Below are 18,331 nucleotides of genomic sequence, written 5' to 3' on the forward strand. Positions count from 1 at the left end.
ATATATATATATATATATATATATATATATATATATATATATATATATATAACACCCACAAAAGAAAAAAAAATAGCAGCTTCTTTCTGTACAGACAAAGAGGTGAACATCAGAACTGTAAAAAAGTTATCAAAAGTGACTCAAACCAATGATTTGTGTGTAAATGATCTTGTGGTCTAACATAGAACTGTAAGACCCTTCTCAGAATCATATGATTTGTACAGAGAGACTAATGACTAGTCTAAAAAAATACCTGCTGTGTACAATGCCTCACTCGTCTCACAAAACTTACGTCGAAACCGATGAAGCCCCACAGTTCGCTTCATGACCGAGCTGATCCCTTATAATTCATACACGCCTCTCCGCAGCGCACCGATCTCTTCACCTTCGCGATTTGCTCCGTGCTCTTTCCTTTCGACTTTTCCGAGACATCGCTTTCACAGAGGCTCAGCTCACAGATGGTGTGTGCAGCAGGAACTGCCATGCAATAGTCGGAGATCAGATCCATATAAAAAGGGGAAAGGGGAAGGATTTACAAACTCAAGCTGATTGTAAAAGATGAGGTCCAGAAATCCCCCATCAAAGACAGCATGAGAGCTTAGTCCCTCGATTGCGCTACTTCAAAGTGCAACCTCGGAAAAATCGGCTGTGGATGGGGGGTGATGTAATGATAAATATTTTTTTACGAAAAAAAAAAAAAAGAACATTTGATTTGGCAAACATTTGGCAGTTTCAAAAACGCCCATCTCACTCTCCAACAAACACCCTTGAAATGGATTAAGTAGAAGGGTGGATTCAACCAGTAACATGACCAATCACTGATTGAGAACAATCGATCGCAGCTGAGAAAGTCTTGCGCCCTCTTGTAAGAGAAATGTGTGACAGTTTTAGAGGAAGAAATGTACTTACGCTGAAGAGGGGAATGTGTATTTTTGTAATAAAAAAAAACACACACACTGGTATGCACCCTGAAAGCGTTCACGGGCTGGGCTTGCTGGCTAATATGCTTGTCTCTCTTGTTTCACAATGAACTGGCAGGTTTTCTTTCTTTAGAAAACATTAAAACATTTTTTCCCCCACACGAGTGAAAGCCAGGGCTCTCTAGTGTGGCGGTTTGTTCTGAAAACTTAAATATTGCAGGATTCTTTGTAGGCTTTTTCTGTCACCAATCGCCCGAAACATCCTCCATCATTCGAAATCATTTGAACAAAATGATCCGCTGATTTTCAGGAAGGACACCGTCCATCTGGTTATCGACTCCACGGCCAGCCCTGGGTTTTGACTCCTCGAGAATGAAAGAAAAAACACATGACCATGTAGACAAAAGGGGCGAGGAAAATGTGGGTACCCTGTGTGAGGAGTAGAGGGAAACTGAGCAGTCATGATCAGCAGGCCGATGATTGAGGCAGTGGCAGCGTTCGCTCGTTCTTCCTCCCCCCGTTCATGTGCGCGTAGGGCTGCGTCTCATCGAACGCCGGCCCCAGCAGCACCACTGGCCCGTTCGCTGCTACCTGTCCTGAGTGCTTGTCTAAGGCCAGGCCCGGAGAGGCTGAGGAGGAGGGTGAGGTGGAGGGGGTTAGGGCGGACCCCATCGGCGTCCCGGGCCCCTGAGCTGGGGAGAGCGGCTGTGGACTCTGAGTCTGAGCCCCTGTGCTCCCCTGAGAAGAGGGGGCCAACGTGGAAGCAGGATCCAGTGGAACGTTCTCCATGTTCTCCACCTCCATGTCCAGTTCCTCTGTGTCGGGGGGCTTGTTCTCCTCACTGTAGAAGAAGCTAACCTCCGGGAAGGGTGGCTCCAGTTCCTCTTTTATGCTGTTGATGATCTCCAGAAAAGATGGCCGCATTTTAGGGTTGTACTGCCAGCACATCCGCATCAGTTCAAACCTGTAGACCAGATACACATATAGTGTTATAGTTTGAATTTAAAGATACTTGATCAGAAGTCACCCCCCCCGAACCCCCCCCAAAAAAATGATTCACAAAATAAATTATTCTTATGAGCCAGTTCATTTTAGTGATTTAAAACATACTGTGCAACCATGTAGTCAGATTCATGAACAAATGACTCTTTTGAACTGGTTCTTTTTAGTGAATCAAAAATATACAGCATAACAAGGAATAACAAGTCCAGAATAAGCCAGTTCTTTTAATCAATACTTAAAAACTTAAAAAATCTGACCTGTATACTATAGTTATCATAAACTTAAACTAAAACTATTAAAAATGTTTTTTTGGTAATTAAAATAAATCTGAAATAAAATAATATATAAGTAGTTTATGGAACAACTTGAAAATTAGAAATGTTGCAACTAACTAAAATAAAAAGGTGCAAGTTAAAGTACTAACATAACTAAAACAAGTTAAATAGAAATACTTAAAAACCTAATAAAATGACAAGCAAATAAAAAAATGACAAACTGAAAATATAAAAAACTAATTCAAAATGTAAATAAATAATATGATAGTATACAAATAATACTAAAATAACAGGCTATGTAATTTACAGAATTAGTAGAGAGAGAGATTTTATTATAACTGACATATAGCAACACTTCAACATTGTGGTTGTGACAGAGGCAATGTATAAATCTCATACTCGTACACTCCAGTGCAAAAAAGCAATATAAAATCTCACAGACCCAGGTGTTCTTATGCCATCAACAGGTGGCAGTGTTCCCTAAAGTTAGAACACACAGGAGTGATGCGGAGCAGACAACTTCTAGAACATGTTGTGGTCGTACACACGGAGAAGTGCACTACGCCAGCTCTACTATCCTGAAAACTCCACAGACCTGTCTTATGTGAACAGCTGAGGATGCATGAGAAGCAAAAACACAAAATAATAAAACCTATGATCATAACAGTTTGGTGTGGTACCATCCCACCACATCTTGGTAAAACAAACAAACAAGCTAAGAATAGTTTCAGCGCTCACTGGCCCACTGAAATACATTTTAAGTGACCTCCAGCCGCAGGTTCAGAGCACAACTGGGCTCCTTCTCGCAAGGACATTCCACAGTATCGGGTCAAATGCTGCACTGGAAGTTTCTTTTCTGGGCATAAGGAACTGACAAAAAGTTAAACTTCTGGGATGTCCCCTCAAAACAACGACAAGTTTTTTTGGACAAAGGCCTGGCATTCGCAAGTAACCTCCCTTTTCGCCGTCTGTTGGATCCCAAATTCGTAGCAGAAGCCATCTGTCATTACACACTGAAGTGATTTCAAACCCAATCAGAGAACGTGATAAATCTTGCCCAGTGTCTCTTTTCCAAAACCCATTGAGCTACCTTCCTGTCTACTGCCTCTCTCTATGGGCGGCTGCCTTCTAAGGCGGCATACTAACTGAAATGAAAACCTCATAAGTGAATGATTTGAAGCGCTCTACAAAGCCAGCAACTCCACAAATAGCGCTCGGCACGAGAGACTCGACTCAAAATTAATTCCAAAGGAGTTTGATGTTTAGTATGTTTCTGAGCCTATGGCAAGACACTCTACTAGTCCTAAAAATAAACAGCACACACAAATCTGAACTATTTTCCCTACTTTAAGTATTAAATGACATGTATTCATAATGACATATCTATTGTCTGCCATTTTATGCTTTTTTCACTGAGCTTGTCACAATGCATTGTGGGACTGCCTTCTCTTTGAATGATACATGCCTTAATTAAATTGATCAAATGTGACGTAAAGCCATTCAAAAGATTTCTATATCAAATAAATGCTGTTCTTTTGAACTTTCTATGCATCCCAAATGTATCCCAGTGACCACAAAAAATATTAAGTAGCACAATTTTTCAACAATGATAATAAGAAATGTTTCAAATGAGCAATTTGACAGTGAAAAGTCTGCTTTGCCATCTCATAAACAAAATACATTTTCAAATATATTAAAATAGAAAAGAGTTATTCTACATTGTAATCATTTACTGTATTTTTGATCAAATAAATGCAGCCTTTTTAAGCATAGACGACTTTAAAAAAAAATCTTAAAGACCCTAAACTTGTTTTGAGTGTATCGTTGTCACGAGCATGACTATGATGCCTTAATATGCTGTCTAGATAGGCAGCTCGCTAGGAGGACAATGATGAAATATAAAACCTAAATGGCTTTTTTTTTTTCAAAAACAGCAAGAAAAACCTGTTTCCATGATAGGACTACTGATGCAAAAATGCTTCAAAAACATCATTGTTAATTAGTTTTGGAATAAAAATGTCCAACTATTGAGCTCAACATGATGAAGAACGAAACCCTTCTTTGTTCAAGCAAGTGTTCAAGAGATCCACACGCTATTTCTGAATCCCTGCCCTTGTGTTTCAGCCAAGTGTTACTTAAATTCTCATGATATCATAGAAATGAGAGCGACATCCCGACTTCATGATGTTGAGCGTAATGATGAGATACAGATGACAAAGTTTTAACGTTTTTACAGCGCTAGCTATGTAGCGCAGCGCATGTTCAATCCTCCTCTCTCATGCAATCAGGACATCTCGTCGTAGCTGCCATGGAAACCGGGGGTTTGTGTTTCCATAACAGTTGAGACGAGAACGAGAGACTGAGAGAGAAAGGGGTCAAGAGAAACGGACGGATAGACCTCAGCCCAGAAAAGGAGAATGGCAGACCAGATGGGTGACGCAGGCACGCTCCGAAGATGATGCGAAGTTAAGTATGAGAAGCTCTTAATAAAAAGTAGAGCAGCCCGGGTCACCGTCACTGTCACCCCCTGGGAACCGCGCATTCTCCCTTCTATGGACGGAAGCTCTCTGACAACATGATGTCACCTGTCTCCTTTTAACCCGTGACGCAAATGGCACCAGTCAGGCTTTCGCCTGGCCTGACGTTAGCAGCAGCATCTGGTGACATACTATCGACATTTTAGCGTGATATCGCATCCCTAAATAGAAGAGAGCCGGTTAGAGGGCAAAGGGTTAACCGTGTAAAGCAGAGTGCCAATTGTGGGAGCAAAGTGCAGTTGGTGGACTCACAGCATGTCTGGACAGTTGTCCGGTTTATCCAGCAGTCCTCCCTCCATGACGAAACGCAGTACCTGCTCGTTGGACATGCCCTGGTAGGGCTGCTCGGCTAAAGTGGCAATCTCCCATAAAACCACGCCGAACGACCTGAAAAGAAAAAGAGGAACTGGTTAAAATAACACAAAAGGCACTTATAGTAAATCTCGCTAAATGTCACAAAACCCATTTGTCCAGTTACGTCAGCCGTAAACATCAAGTAACTCAATCCAGTCAGACGAGGATGGAGGGGAAAGGAATGAGGCCATTTAAGGTCAAGAGATGCATGAAGAGGCGCTCTGAGACAATTGCAGTCCCGCGGAGCCTAAAAGCAGCACTGTGGCGTGTCACTGAAAGGCTGCGGATGCATCTGTGCCCTTATTTTTCCTAGCATTTTTCGAAACGACGCAAAAGTCGCAAACATCGCATGAGCCGCTGACCTGAACTTTTCTCTTTTATTGTGGTGTTTTTGTTAGCCCTGTGTTCCTCATTAATGAAAATGAGTCCATATATTAGCCGGCGGCCGGTGAGAAAGTGCAGCAGCGGACCAGAAAGTCGGCAAACCCCAAATAAAAACCACACAAAGAGCACACTGTTGCCAGTCGTTATTCATTAGTTCTCAGAGGACAAATTTTCTACACTGGCCAGGGATCTGAGACAAAGCTCAACACCCTTTAAAACAGGACTATTACAACAGTGACTTGCATCTAATTGGCTGCAACATCTGCATGTTGAAAGACAAAACCGCATTAGAGTGGGACTTTTTCAGGGGGAAGGAAACAAATAAAGACACCTAACGGCGAGGTTTATGGGAGTACAAGATGGGAGCTCGCGGTGGCTCTTTTCATCTCTGGGACTTCAAAAGCGGCAGATACGGACGGAGGGACAGGGAGGCGGGTCTGCGCTGGCACACCAACCCCGTCATTACCAAACATCTGGAGGAGGTTAGAAGCGCACCGAGTGACAGAGCTGTGGAACGCTGGAGATTGGGAAACTGCAGAATTGGAGAAGTCGGTCTATGGCACCGTGACTCTGTTCTACTGAACCGCCGCTGCTGGGACTAAGGCTGTGGAGAGACAGTCTGTCTGAGACAAAGAGACAATGTGTTTGGGCACGTTTCGCTTGGCTGGGACTGGAAGAATGTCTGGAAGTGATGCATATTCTCCCTTGACACAGAACATCAGTGGGGAAAAAAAAAACATTAAAGGGGTTTTCACCTCTTGCAGGCCAATGAGGCTTCCTGTCGTATTAAGAAAAATAAAGAGACAGTTTCAATGCTTTCTGGACAGTTGGGGGCCTGTGGTGGAGAGGGGCTACTGTGTCTCTGATGGGACAGCCCGCTGCTCAGATGGAAAAATCCCAGTGTTTCATCAGTCAAATTTTGGACACGCATAAATAAATGAAACTTTTTTTTGTGTTTTAAATGATTTTTATAGGCAAATATAGGAATTCTTATGAATATTAATCATTTTTTCAACGGACCAGGGATTTTTTTATTTATTTAAAAAAATAATGACTTAAGTTTGTTGTAATTAGTAATTTGTTTTAAGTATTTTGTGCAGAGTTTTACAAGTTAAAATATAAACTTACTTTAAAAAGGAGACATCATAAAACCCTGATCTATACCAAAGGCAAATACTTTGATGAAACCTGAATAGGAGGTCGTTTTTATTTTATTTGGTCCCTATATAATTCCAAAACTTCAATTTTTCTCTTCTGCAAGAGATTTAATTAAAAAAATTGATCAAAAGTAAAGATAAGTATATCATTACATAAGATTTCTATTTAAAATAAATGCTTTCTGAAAATTCTGAGAAAATGTTTTATCCGTTTCCACAAAACTATTAAGCAGCACAACTTTTTTCAACATGGATAATAAATAATAAGAAATGTTTCTCATGCACCAAATCAGGTAGATTGATTTCAAAAGGATCATGTGACTCTGAAGACTGGAGTAATGGCTTCTGAAAACCATCACAGGAATAAATTACATTGTATAATACATATCAACACAGAAAAAGGTTACTTTAAATTGTAATAATATTTCACACTATTAAAGTTTGTACTGTATATTCAATCAAATAAATGCAGCCTTGGTGAGCAAAAGAGACTTCTTTCAAAACATTAAAAAAAATCTTCCACAAACTTTTGAATGTTAATGTCCAAATGTTTGACCGGTAGCGTACATGCAAGCGCAGATCGATTCACACACACATACACTATGCAGAGAAGCAACATAAAGTCTTGCATTCGTGTGTGTGTTTGTTTTTGTGATTTATGAGGACACAAATTTGTATAATGACACGGGTATTACACTGGTATTACGATGTAAACGTGAAATATGAGGACTTTTCATATGTCCTCATGTTTAAAATAGCTTTAAAAACATATTAAACATGCATGTTTATGTTTTTATTAAAAACGCAGAATGTTTTCTGTGATGGGTGGGTTTAGGGGTAGTGTAGGGGGATAGAATGTACAGTTTGTACAGTATAACAACCATTACTCCTATGGAATGTCCTCAGATAGCAAAACAAACCTGAGTGTGTGTGTGTGTGTGTGTGTGTGTAGAGAAGAGTCAGAAAGGACTGGCAGCTCATACCAGACATCAGAATTTGTTGTGAACACTCCATCTTTCAAAGACTCCGGGGACATCCAGCGGACCGGCAGCAGCCCCTTGCCTCCTTTGCGATAGTAATCAGTCTCATAGATGTCCCTTGTCATGCCAAAGTCTAAACACATAAAGAGAGCAAACATGAGCTGGAAGAAGCGTTTCAGTGCTGCGAAGGGCCAGTCACACCTCTCAATCAAATCTTGTTTCAAATCTATTCTTTAATGGATTTATGTGTTATTATGCATCAAAGAAACACTGAGACTTACCTCCGATTTTAACTGTGAAGTCCTCAGCAACCATGCAGTTCCTGGCCGCCAGATCTCGATGTACAAACTTGTTGGCATTGAGGTATGCCATCCCGTCCGCTATCTCTCCGGCCATCTGAATCATCTTTTTCAGCGGAGGCAAAGACTGGCTACTAGAGCCCTGCTACATGGCGGAAAAAGGGGACAGATGCTGCATTCAACACTTCTGTTTCTCTCTTTAACTACTAACCCCTTTGTGAAGAGCTGACCGACATGTTGAGTAGCTTTGAAAAACTGTGAATGTTAACTAAAAGGGGGCATAAGATGTTGACCATAGATCCAAGCAGAACAAACAATAAACGTAATGATCTAAAAGTGTATTCTAATAAGCTATAAAGCAGTTTACAGATCAACTATGGGATAAAATCAGAGCATTTGTGGGGAGGACGGTTTGTGCTGGCAGAGATGACAGGATGTTTCCATACCTCTTTTGAACGGAGGGAACGCAAGTAGCTCTTCAGATCGCCCCGTGTCATCAGCTCCATTATAACTAGAGTGGGCTGGCCTTGCGAAACCACACCAAGAAGTCGCACCTAAACCAATCAGGGCACAAAAAAAGAAAGAGAACTGAGAACTGTGGCATGATGAAAACACTGGGAAACCTGCATCTGAGCAACCTATTTTTGCAATTTGTTTGGTGGCACAGAAATGTATATTTAAATTAATAAATAAAAAATGCGCTTTGAGTTTCAAAGTACCAGTTGTTGTCAAATGATATTGTGCCCTCTTTCTTACCACATGGTGACAGTTGAACTCCTTCATAACAGAAGCTTCGTTTAAGAACTCGATGCGTTCACGCATACTGGCGGATTCATTTACAGTCTTGATGGCCACTCTGGTCTCAGGTTCATCTTTGACGACGCCCTTTGCGATGCCCTCATACACCATGCCAAAGGAGCCCTGGCCCAGCTCACGAGACATGGTGATTTTCTCCCGAGCCACTTCCCATTCATCTGGTACATACACTGAGGTTGCAGAAATCGAGTCAGCACATTTAAACAGGCAATGCAGTGTAACACATGACACTAGCAATAAAAAACAAACAAATCATACTGTATGTTTGACCAAGCCTAGATGATGAGGCAAAAGTTTCATGATGATTTCACGATTAGACAATTAATTCAAGTATATATTTTTTTTCTTGTTTTAAAAAAATCTCACAAAATTATAATTATTTTGTAATGGAAGATGACTAAAATATTTTTTGCAGTGGAAAACTTAAAGACGACCTGGTTTCATTACATAATACTCACTTTCAAAAGGACTGAAATATTCCGGGTTTACAGAAGCATAGAGCACACCGTTTCCTAACCTGTCACTATTCCTGAAAGGAAAGGTACATGAAAACAAATGAAAAACAGTACTGGACACTGAAAGTTGAAATAAAGTCTATTTTTGAATAGATGAGGCATCAACCTCTTTTTGGTGACAAAGATGACAACGGTGATCACTGCAGTGAGCAAAAATAGCACTATAATAGGGATGATGATGGCCAGAATGAAGGCATTATCATAATTTCCTACAAGACAAAAGGACATTCATACAGAATTAAAAGCATTACAGAAACAGGTCTACATTTCCATTAAAGAAGCTATTTCAAAGTTATCAGGAAGCATACCTCTTCCTAAAATAATACAAGCATATATGTGTTCCTTACTTATAGGGGGTGGCACATAGAAGGACACTGGTTCAGTCCAAGACCCATTCCCAGCCAGAGAAGTGGCTCTGACCCGGGCGGAATAATTTCCAGAGGCCAAATTGCTAAGCTGAGCTCCTCGCAGCACTCTGTACTGCTGCCGTGATACACACTCGTGCTTCTCGGGCTGAAACGCATACACACACACACATGCGCAGTCGGTTTGTGGCCTTGGCTGCAGTTTTAACTATTTCTTAATGGTGTACAAGTTAGTGTCACACTAACCTCAGTTCCCAGACGATATTTGATCTCGTACATGAGGATGAGTCCATTAGGGTGATGAGGTTCAGGCCACCGCAGCAACACTGTTCCTTCTTTCTCATCCCCCTCCTGAGTTACAGTGCCGGGAATATCATCCGCTTTGTCTAGAGAAGAACACAATTGTGCTCAAGGCCAGTGCTCTCTTACAGTAATTCAATAAGATTTCAATTGCATTTCAGTTTTAATTGCTGTTAACAAGAACAGGATAAATATTAAAATATCATGCTGTAGGCACAGTGGAGAATTACTGGAATTTTAATATTTTGCTGGCCTGGATATGTAGTCATTTGTGCACAAGTTTGGTTTGTTGGTTTTACTGACCTGCTGGTTTGGTTCTAGAGAACACAAAAGCCGCAGCACTGCACCGGTGGACCTTGTAGTTACAAGCGTGGATGTCGATGCGGTATACAGTGAAGGGCTGCAGGTTGGATATCTCCATGAACTCTGTATGGATTTTGCCTTCGGAGAACGGATACTCTTTCTCCAGCAGCTCTGGGTCAGTGATGTTACTCTCCAGTCCTGTGATGTTCCTGCTTGCACCTTGGAGCAGTGTGCCATTGGCCACTCCGAACACGTCTCGACGCTTTCTGTCTGGAGGTCTGAGACATGGAAGAAAAGTGTTAAAGAGGAAGATGAGAGGGGAGGAATGAATAAAAGATGGAAAAGCAAAGGAAATAGAAGAAGAAGGGAAAGGAAATGACAGGACACCGAAAAAGATAGGGAACAGAAAAAATTAACGAGGAAAAGGAAAGAAATGGGAAAAAAATTATAAAAATAAGGACAGGAAAGAAGAAAGGGAAGTAGTATGTGTATGTAAAGGAAATTGAAAAATAACAGAAGCAGAAAAGGGAAAAAGGAAAAGGGAGCAGTAAATGAGAGTAGGAAAGGAATGGAAAGGAAAAGGGAAGTAGAATATGACTGAGAAAGGAAAGGAAAGGAAAGGGGAAAAGGGTAGTAGTATATGACTGAGAAAGGAAAGGGGAAAAGGGAAGTAGCATATGACAGTGAGAAAGGAAAGAAAACTGGAACCGGAAGCAGAAAAGGAAAGAGAAAAAGGGAAGGGAGTAGTAAAGGAAAGGAGTATATGACAGTGAGAAGGGAAAGGAAATGGGAAAACGGAAGCAGAAAAGGAAAGAGGAAAAGGGAAGGGAGTAGTAAATGAAAGGAAAGTAGTATATGACAGTGAAAAAGGAAATTGGAAAAGAACGGAAGCAAAAAAGGACAGAGGAAAAGGGAAGGGAGTAGTAAATTAGAGTAGGAAAGTAAAGATTAAATGAAAGGAAATGGAAAAAGGTAGGGGAAAAAAAAATTACATTAAGAGGGGCAAGAAAACGAAAGGAAGGTGAAAAAACGGAAATGAAGTAGGACATGACAGTAAGAAACAATAGAAACAAAGATATAGTGCAGTCAGCCTGTGCCAGCTGAGTCTTCACTGGTTTAAAAGCATAAAAGCCAATTACTGCGCACAATTACTCTACAACACACACCACTTCCTTTAACGCTCAAGCCTAATTCTCTAATGTCCTACTAACATGTCTCTTAGTAACACCGAGGGTACTTGCATTACTCTACAACCTACAGAGCTCCTTTTTTGTCTTCTGGATCTTATCCATCATTTATCATCCTGAGTAATGAGATCTTTTAAATTCTTATGACTGCTATGTATCCAGCTGGGCTGGGACTGATCCCTCATGGAAATTTAGTAGTTTTAAAATGAAATGAGAGCTGGTAAGAACTGTTAACTCTCTCTCGCTTCTACACTGACCCTATTCCTCCCATTCTGAATCTCCTTCATGTCCAGATATAAAACTTCATGAAGCATTCATATGCACTCTCATTGCTTACTAAAATATATACTTGCAAATGAAGCACTGAACACAATAAACCTGTCGGCAGATGAGGAAATGAAATGGGAAGGCACATTTGGAACAAACATCGAACATCCATAATAATGATATGACTGACTCCGCCTCTGACGGTAGAGACAGTGCATGAGGAGATAAGCAAACTAAGGCACTGGCTACAGGACAACCCTGCCGCCACTAAGGACATGCAGTCAGCAGCAACCACAAGAGCTTACCAGACGCCAATTGACCCACTGCCACTTCACAAATATGACTAGGGCAGGGCCACAGCCTTACCTAGAGCCACTTTTAGGAGACACGTAACGATTTGCTCGCTCTGGATCTCTGTAAAGATTCAATAGTCAGACCAAACAATACGATGCACCAGAGATGAGAAAGACAGGATGGTTTGAGATGGACATGAGGGAAACCCCAGTGTGCCAAACAAACACAAGAGAGGAAAGTGATAAAAGCGTCAGACACAAAGGGCCCTATTATAACAATCTGAGCGCATGGTCTAAAGCGCATGGCGCAGGTGTACTTAAGGCGTGTCCGAATCCACTTTTGCTAGTTTAACCATGGAAAAAATGGTCGGTCCAAAAGAGTTGTAGTTATGGGTGTGTTTTGGGAATCAGAGTCTCATCTCCCATTCCCTTTAAAAGCCAATTGCGCTTGCACCATGGCGGATTGCTGTTTACATTTGTGAGCAGAAAGACTGAATGCTTCTCCAGAGAGGAATCTTTTATTTTTAACATTTAAAAACGTTTGTGTGCTGCTGCGCATCCCTGTGTGTGTAATAAGCAGAGTGTATGCGCATTGTGCACCCGCCTATTAGGCGCATATTACTAAAGTGCCCTTTAAATAACACAAAAAATACTACATCACTTTAGACCAGGTTTTTGTTGTTCAATGGTGCTCTCGTTTTCAGTTGCCTCAAAAGAGCAACGCGCCAATAATGCGCCTGAACACACCTCGTTTTCAGACCAGCACGCCCATGGGCAAATCAGGGGCTGGATGTGAAAATGATAACTGCGTCGGGCTGAAATTAGCAAAAAGCACTTGCGTCGCGCCTAGCGTCGCATTGCGCTGGGTGTATGATAGGGCCCAAAGACTGACAGACAATAAGTGGAGACAGACAACACAAGTTTTCAGCTTTTGTCAAAAACAGTTTGGGAATTTTAACTAGTAATAGAGTAGACTGAAGTACTAGACACGCCAACCGATAATTGTAGATGCTTGGCCAATTACCAGAAGAGTTATTCTCTTAGTGTACTGCCAACTTCTTTAACTGATTCTTCAATTGATGTGCTGTCTCTAAACAGGGACAAAAATGGGTATTTCCCAAGAAAAGTGTTTTGCTCCATTGGTGCAACAGCAGGTGTTTTTCCAGACATAGACACACAGGCAGAAAGGCTTATGTTTGAGTGTCCTATTCAACAGTCTTCAAGAAGCAAATTTACGAATAATTGCGAACTTTACCCACTGATGATTATGAAAGTTTAAACATTACTATGAGTCTTCTTCTGCCAGCTCAAATTAATCAACTGAGGAATATCAACTGACAGTAATGAGAGAAAATCTTTGTGTGTGTTTGCTTTTGTATATGTGTGTGAGTGGAAACTTTTAATAAAAGCCAACACAGAACGCTGTAGGGAGGAACAATCAAATCAACCCTAACCACATTCCATGTCACTTCCAGTGAATAGCGCTCCATGATTTATGATTAGGGATTTTGGAAGCAATTGGACACTAACTCGCAAATACTTACTTACTAGGGATTCAGACCACCCTTGAGGGTGTTCACTGTTGAAGATTAAATCATATTGTCACTTGAGAATCACATCAACACCTTGATCGCTGACTACATCTCATCAAGTGCAAAGAATACTCTTTAGTAACCTTTACCCAACCAGACTTGCACATGAACAGGATCTGCCTCTTGTCTATGGCCATAACTGCTGATTTTAACCTAATTGCTTTTGGCACAGACCACTGACTAGGAAAAGGTCAGGGTTGCAGCAAGAACAAAACAGACATTTAGACACACAGGGTCCTGAGGGAAGATTTTACACCAGCAAACCTCAGACAGAAGGCATAACAGCAACACTGACAGCAGCACATCCCGTCCTTCCATTTCCCAGGCAGAATGGCTTGCGTGTCAGTCACCTATTGATGCATAGGCAACACCTCACATCCCCTGGCGGAAACGCGAGTCTATGTTGAAGCGCAGGGCTCAAGAATGACACAGACATTCTTTACAGGGCCGATCAGCTGAGTAGGAGATGACATCCACAACTCCTCTCAAAAATTCATTAACATTCCACATAGGTTTGCTGTACATTTCCTGGGAGCCGGACACTCCAAAGGAAACAAAGAACGGGTCTGAGGAAGGAGGGAGAGTGAGCAGGCGAGAGGAAGAGAAAAGGGAGACGACCATTGAATGGAAAAACATATCCGCTTCACTCAAGTGTTGAGCATCTCCTGTTTTTCTCAGACTCGACCGGTTTCAGAGGCCTTTTTCCTGAAGTCTTGATGTCGATAATGAGGTGCGCTCAATGGGGACGGACAGTGACAAATCTGTCTCCACAACTTCAAAAGCAAGGTGAGGGGGCTCAAAACGGACACACTGGGGGTGCTGGGGTCAAGATGGAAATAAAAAGTCATCAGTGATGGAGAAAATGATGCATCACGAGCATCCTGTTACTGAGGGAAGGCATATTTACATTTAGAAAGTCTGTTTTCCATCGATTAGAGACGGGTTGACGGTGCATCTCGCTGTCCCTGAGTGAACCGCAAACCATTACCTTGATGAAAATAGGGCTCCAAAAGCAGAAGTTTGGGAAAACTAAGTGGTAGAAGATGTTTGGCGACATCGATTTGTGCATCAATACTCATGACTCAAAACCCCGGCCTGGCCCACCCCAAAACACACACACTCTTGCAACCAAATAAACAACCCACAAAAAAAAAAATCCTGATTGCAGATGTCCTGAACGAACCCTCGGAAAGTCTCAAAGCATGTGCGTCTAAGTAAACCTGAACAGGTTCCTGTGTGCCATTCTTCACCCACATGAGACAAGAAAACATCCGATGCCACAAGCAAGGTAAACAGATAACACAATGCAGACGTCACTCCTCGTTTCGGCAAACAAAAGCCTAACATGGAGCGAGCCCTCAGCCGGCGGCTGCTTTCCAGTCTCATTAATCCAGTCTGCGTCTGTTTGTGCATCCCAAATTACAGCCTGCTGTAGTCTTAATATGCAACCGCCACCGTCGCCCCAGTAACAAACAACGTGGCCGCACAGGCCTGGAGTTCTCAGAGCCGTACCTTTCCCCCCCCTCGCCATCTGATTCAGCTCCAGCCTCCACTGCTGGCACCTACCCCTTTCCAAAACCTCATGTTCTGATCTTGTCAGCCCCATGTCGAAATAATTAGGCTTCGGTCCGGGCCTCCAAAATTCTGGTTTTGATTCTATAAAATCAAGCCGCCTCAAGACTATGAGCTCAGACCCGCTTTGATAATCGCTCTCCAGGAAGACTGAAAAAATTAAGGGCTTCAGACCACTGTTGTAAACTGTGGTAGAAAGTGCTGGGAGTAACCCAGCCTCTGTTCCTACCGAGGGTTCACCTAACCTTTGCAATACGCTAGAACAGTACTTTTCCATCAGGACCCAGATTTCACATTGGACATCCACTGGCAAGCCAACACAGTACCAAAATTGTTTGTCATACAAAAGTAAAAAAAAAATGTCCTGAAAGACATGTTCTGAATTCAATACAAGTTCAACTTGAAGCATTTGTGCGATTAAAAAAACAAACACTTTCAACTCAGCCTTTGTTTTCTTTTAAGAAAGAAAAACGTGCGTTAAAGCACTTACAATAAAAGTGAATGGGGCTAATTTTTGAAGGAATTCATAAAATTAATTTAAATTAGCTTATTAATGTGGTGAAAAAAATGTGGCGTTTCATTTTGCCGCAAGTGTTGATCCAATTTAATAGTGAACGAAATATATTTAAACCAGATTTAGGCATTTGGGTACCATGTAGGGATGTATAAATGTTTTCAAATAGCAGAAGATGCAAGAATCCACAAACAGACCTGCGAAACACTTGATACAATCTAAAAGCTAAAGTGCCATCAGTGCACGTGTCTTACCTAGGTGTGAAGATGGAGTTGTGCAGGAAGTTCTCGAAGACTTTGCGGTAAGATCGGTCTTCAGCCTCCGCCTTTAGGTCCTCCTGGGTTTTTGGGCAGGGGCAGCAGCCCTTTTCACCCCCGCCAACATCTGATTTGGTAGGCTTTGTGTCGCCCTCCATTTCCGACAAAGCCGTGGCTGAGATGCGGATGGGGATCTTTAGCTCTGTATTCCAAAACAATGACACAGACTAAGCTGATCAAGCACCAAGAATACAAGCTGATAAAGTGTTTGTACATTTCTCTGAAATACCTAATTCTGATAATGTCTGCCACTGCATAACGGTCCCAATCACACAAGTTCCCATATAGCTGTACTAGGTTTTGGTATCTTGTTTCACAACACAGTCTCTTTCTTCTCACAAAATGAAATGATTTAAACTGAAATAAATTTGTTATTATCACTTTACATTTTCCCACATATACAGTATCAATGCCTAAATGTCTGAAATAACAGCTGAAGGGAGGCTAAAGGGTGAAGATTAGTGGCAGTGATTAGAATAGACGAAACAAAAGTGCACGTTAAATATGCACACTTACCTTTAGAGCAGTAGTTATGCTGAAACAGTTCACGATCTTCTGCCTGCTGCTGCCAACGGAGTAGGTAGAATGTTTTGTTTCCATTGGGAGAGATGGGAGGAGACCACTTCACCATCAGGGATGAGGAGGAGTTGGCATATGCGCGGGCATCGAGGGGCATTGATGGCGCTGTGGAATAGCAAGATAATTGTTGGTGTAATGTGTCAAACTGCAGATTGGATACTGGATATTAGGTGGATATCGGAGGAACAGTGGTGAAGCCAACCTGATGCATTGGTGCGGACGTAGACCACCTCACTCTTAGCCCCCAGAATATGCTTGTCTTCCACAACCAGGGTGACGGCTTTCACAAAGATGGCATATTGAGTCCAGGGTTTAAGAGGGGACAGAAATACCCCTGGGTCTGCTGATTTCTCACGAGGAAGGTCCACGTCCACCATGTTCCAGCTATTCGAGCCACATCCGTCTTGTCCGTCAAATTCTGTGATGTTCTGGAATGGTCTACATTGAGACAACAGCACACAGACGCTTTCAGTACACATTTACATAATGCTTCATCACAACTCCGCTAACAAACTCGATGTGAATAATATGTCTATAATAGTAACTTCTAGCAGTCTGAAACTTACGCCTCCTTGTAATACACGATGAAGCTGATGAGGTCTCTGTAGTCAGGCGGTCGATATCGCTCCCAAGTGAGCTTTATCCGAGTACTCTGAGTGTGGTTGGATTTGAACTTTAGAATATAACTCTCACCTAGAAGAGGGATCATAAGAGAGGTTTAACTAAAAGCACCCATAAGAGTTCTTCAACTTGAATGCAAGACTGTGCCATGGCCTTTCCATCTTTCATGAGCTTCTAGGAATCGATGTGGCATTAGAAAAGGCACTTCTGTTAATGTCTCACCAGTCTAGAGTCAAAGCAATTATGTTCTGTGGAAAAAATACGACCACATTGAAAAAGCCATTATCGTCGTTCTTCAAAGCGAATTCGCTCTATGCAGAAATCTGTCAAACACATAATAGAGCAGGTACAGAAGAATAACTGGGACACCTTGGGAGCAAAATGCTTTTTAAGAGTCTTGAGTGATGTCTTTGTAATAATGCTATCGTCTAGTTCAAAAATTACAACAGCCTTAAAAAGTATTTGGACGTTAAAGCCTTGCTTACAAATGCCACTGCATTATATAAATTATAAAACAATAGATATACTGATCAAAATGAAGATTAAAAAAAAAGTATTTGGACACTTCTGAGGACTGTTTACTGACTCTACATCGACTAAAAATGATCTAGACGGCAGTTGGTTAAAAGTAATTGTAAAAAAGTCACTTCTGAGAAAAGCTCTAGTGTCATGTGTTTGATATTTTAAGTGAAATAATTCTATCAAAAAAACAATACTATATAGGTATAATATTTTTGGATTTACAGACAATTTACAATTCAATGTTTTTCAATTATAGTGAAATCTAAATTATTTTTCTTCATTAAATGATTATAAAATGACAAAAATCTCTTTTGCAAATGTGTATCTTTAACTACAGACTGTAATATAAACAACCAGTTAAAAATATGCTGATTTAAGTTTTATGAGCCTAAAGTACACAGAAAAGATGGACGTGACTGGAAGTAGAAATTATTCAACAACTGATTCAGTAACTGCTCTGACAAAGATTATCTGAGGTTACGACACTTTTTGAGTTATTCTTTAAAAGAATCCTCTCATAAGAGTCATTTGTTCACGAATCCGACTTTATTCTTGAGTACGGTCAGCAAAGACAACAAAATGGAAAGGCATGGTGTTCTTGACATTATGTTTGTCCGTATGCATGTTATTTCATCACATTTACTTCAAAATCACAACTTA

At 41.3% G+C, this 18,331-nt stretch overlaps 1 protein-coding gene across 2 annotated transcripts in view; it reads right to left on the reverse strand.

Annotated features, from left to right (window-relative positions):
• Positions 1-63: 63 nt before the first annotated feature.
• Positions 64-18,331, reverse strand: part of igf1ra (insulin-like growth factor 1a receptor) — a 119,650-nt gene continuing 101,382 nt past the window's right edge. The window contains exons 7-21 of one of the 2 annotated variants that reach the window (XM_079825357.1): positions 17,095-17,221; positions 16,731-16,966; positions 16,466-16,633; positions 15,887-16,091; positions 10,208-10,485; positions 9,851-9,990; positions 9,587-9,752; positions 9,346-9,448; positions 9,183-9,253; positions 8,665-8,894; positions 8,355-8,462; positions 7,891-8,050; positions 7,613-7,742; positions 4,987-5,121; positions 64-1,884 (exon numbers count right to left, since the gene is read on the reverse strand). In XM_079825357.1, the coding sequence (XP_079681483.1) occupies positions 1,386-1,884; positions 4,987-5,121; positions 7,613-7,742; positions 7,891-8,050; positions 8,355-8,462; positions 8,665-8,894; positions 9,183-9,253; positions 9,346-9,448; positions 9,587-9,752; positions 9,851-9,990; positions 10,208-10,485; positions 15,887-16,091; positions 16,466-16,633; positions 16,731-16,966; positions 17,095-17,221 (2,756 nt within the window). In that variant the 3' untranslated portion in view covers positions 64-1,385. Of the gene's footprint in view, positions 1,885-4,986; positions 5,122-7,612; positions 7,743-7,890; positions 8,054-8,354; positions 8,463-8,664; positions 8,895-9,182; positions 9,254-9,345; positions 9,449-9,586; positions 9,753-9,850; positions 9,991-10,207; positions 10,486-15,886; positions 16,092-16,465; positions 16,634-16,730; positions 16,967-17,094; positions 17,222-18,331 lie in introns of both variants that reach the window. The other variant, XM_079825356.1, reaches the window with a different exon arrangement.

Source organism: Gobio gobio (assembly GCF_949357685.1).
Source record: "Gobio gobio genome assembly, chromosome: 9".
Taxonomy (NCBI): Eukaryota; Metazoa; Chordata; class Actinopteri; order Cypriniformes; family Gobionidae; genus Gobio; species Gobio gobio.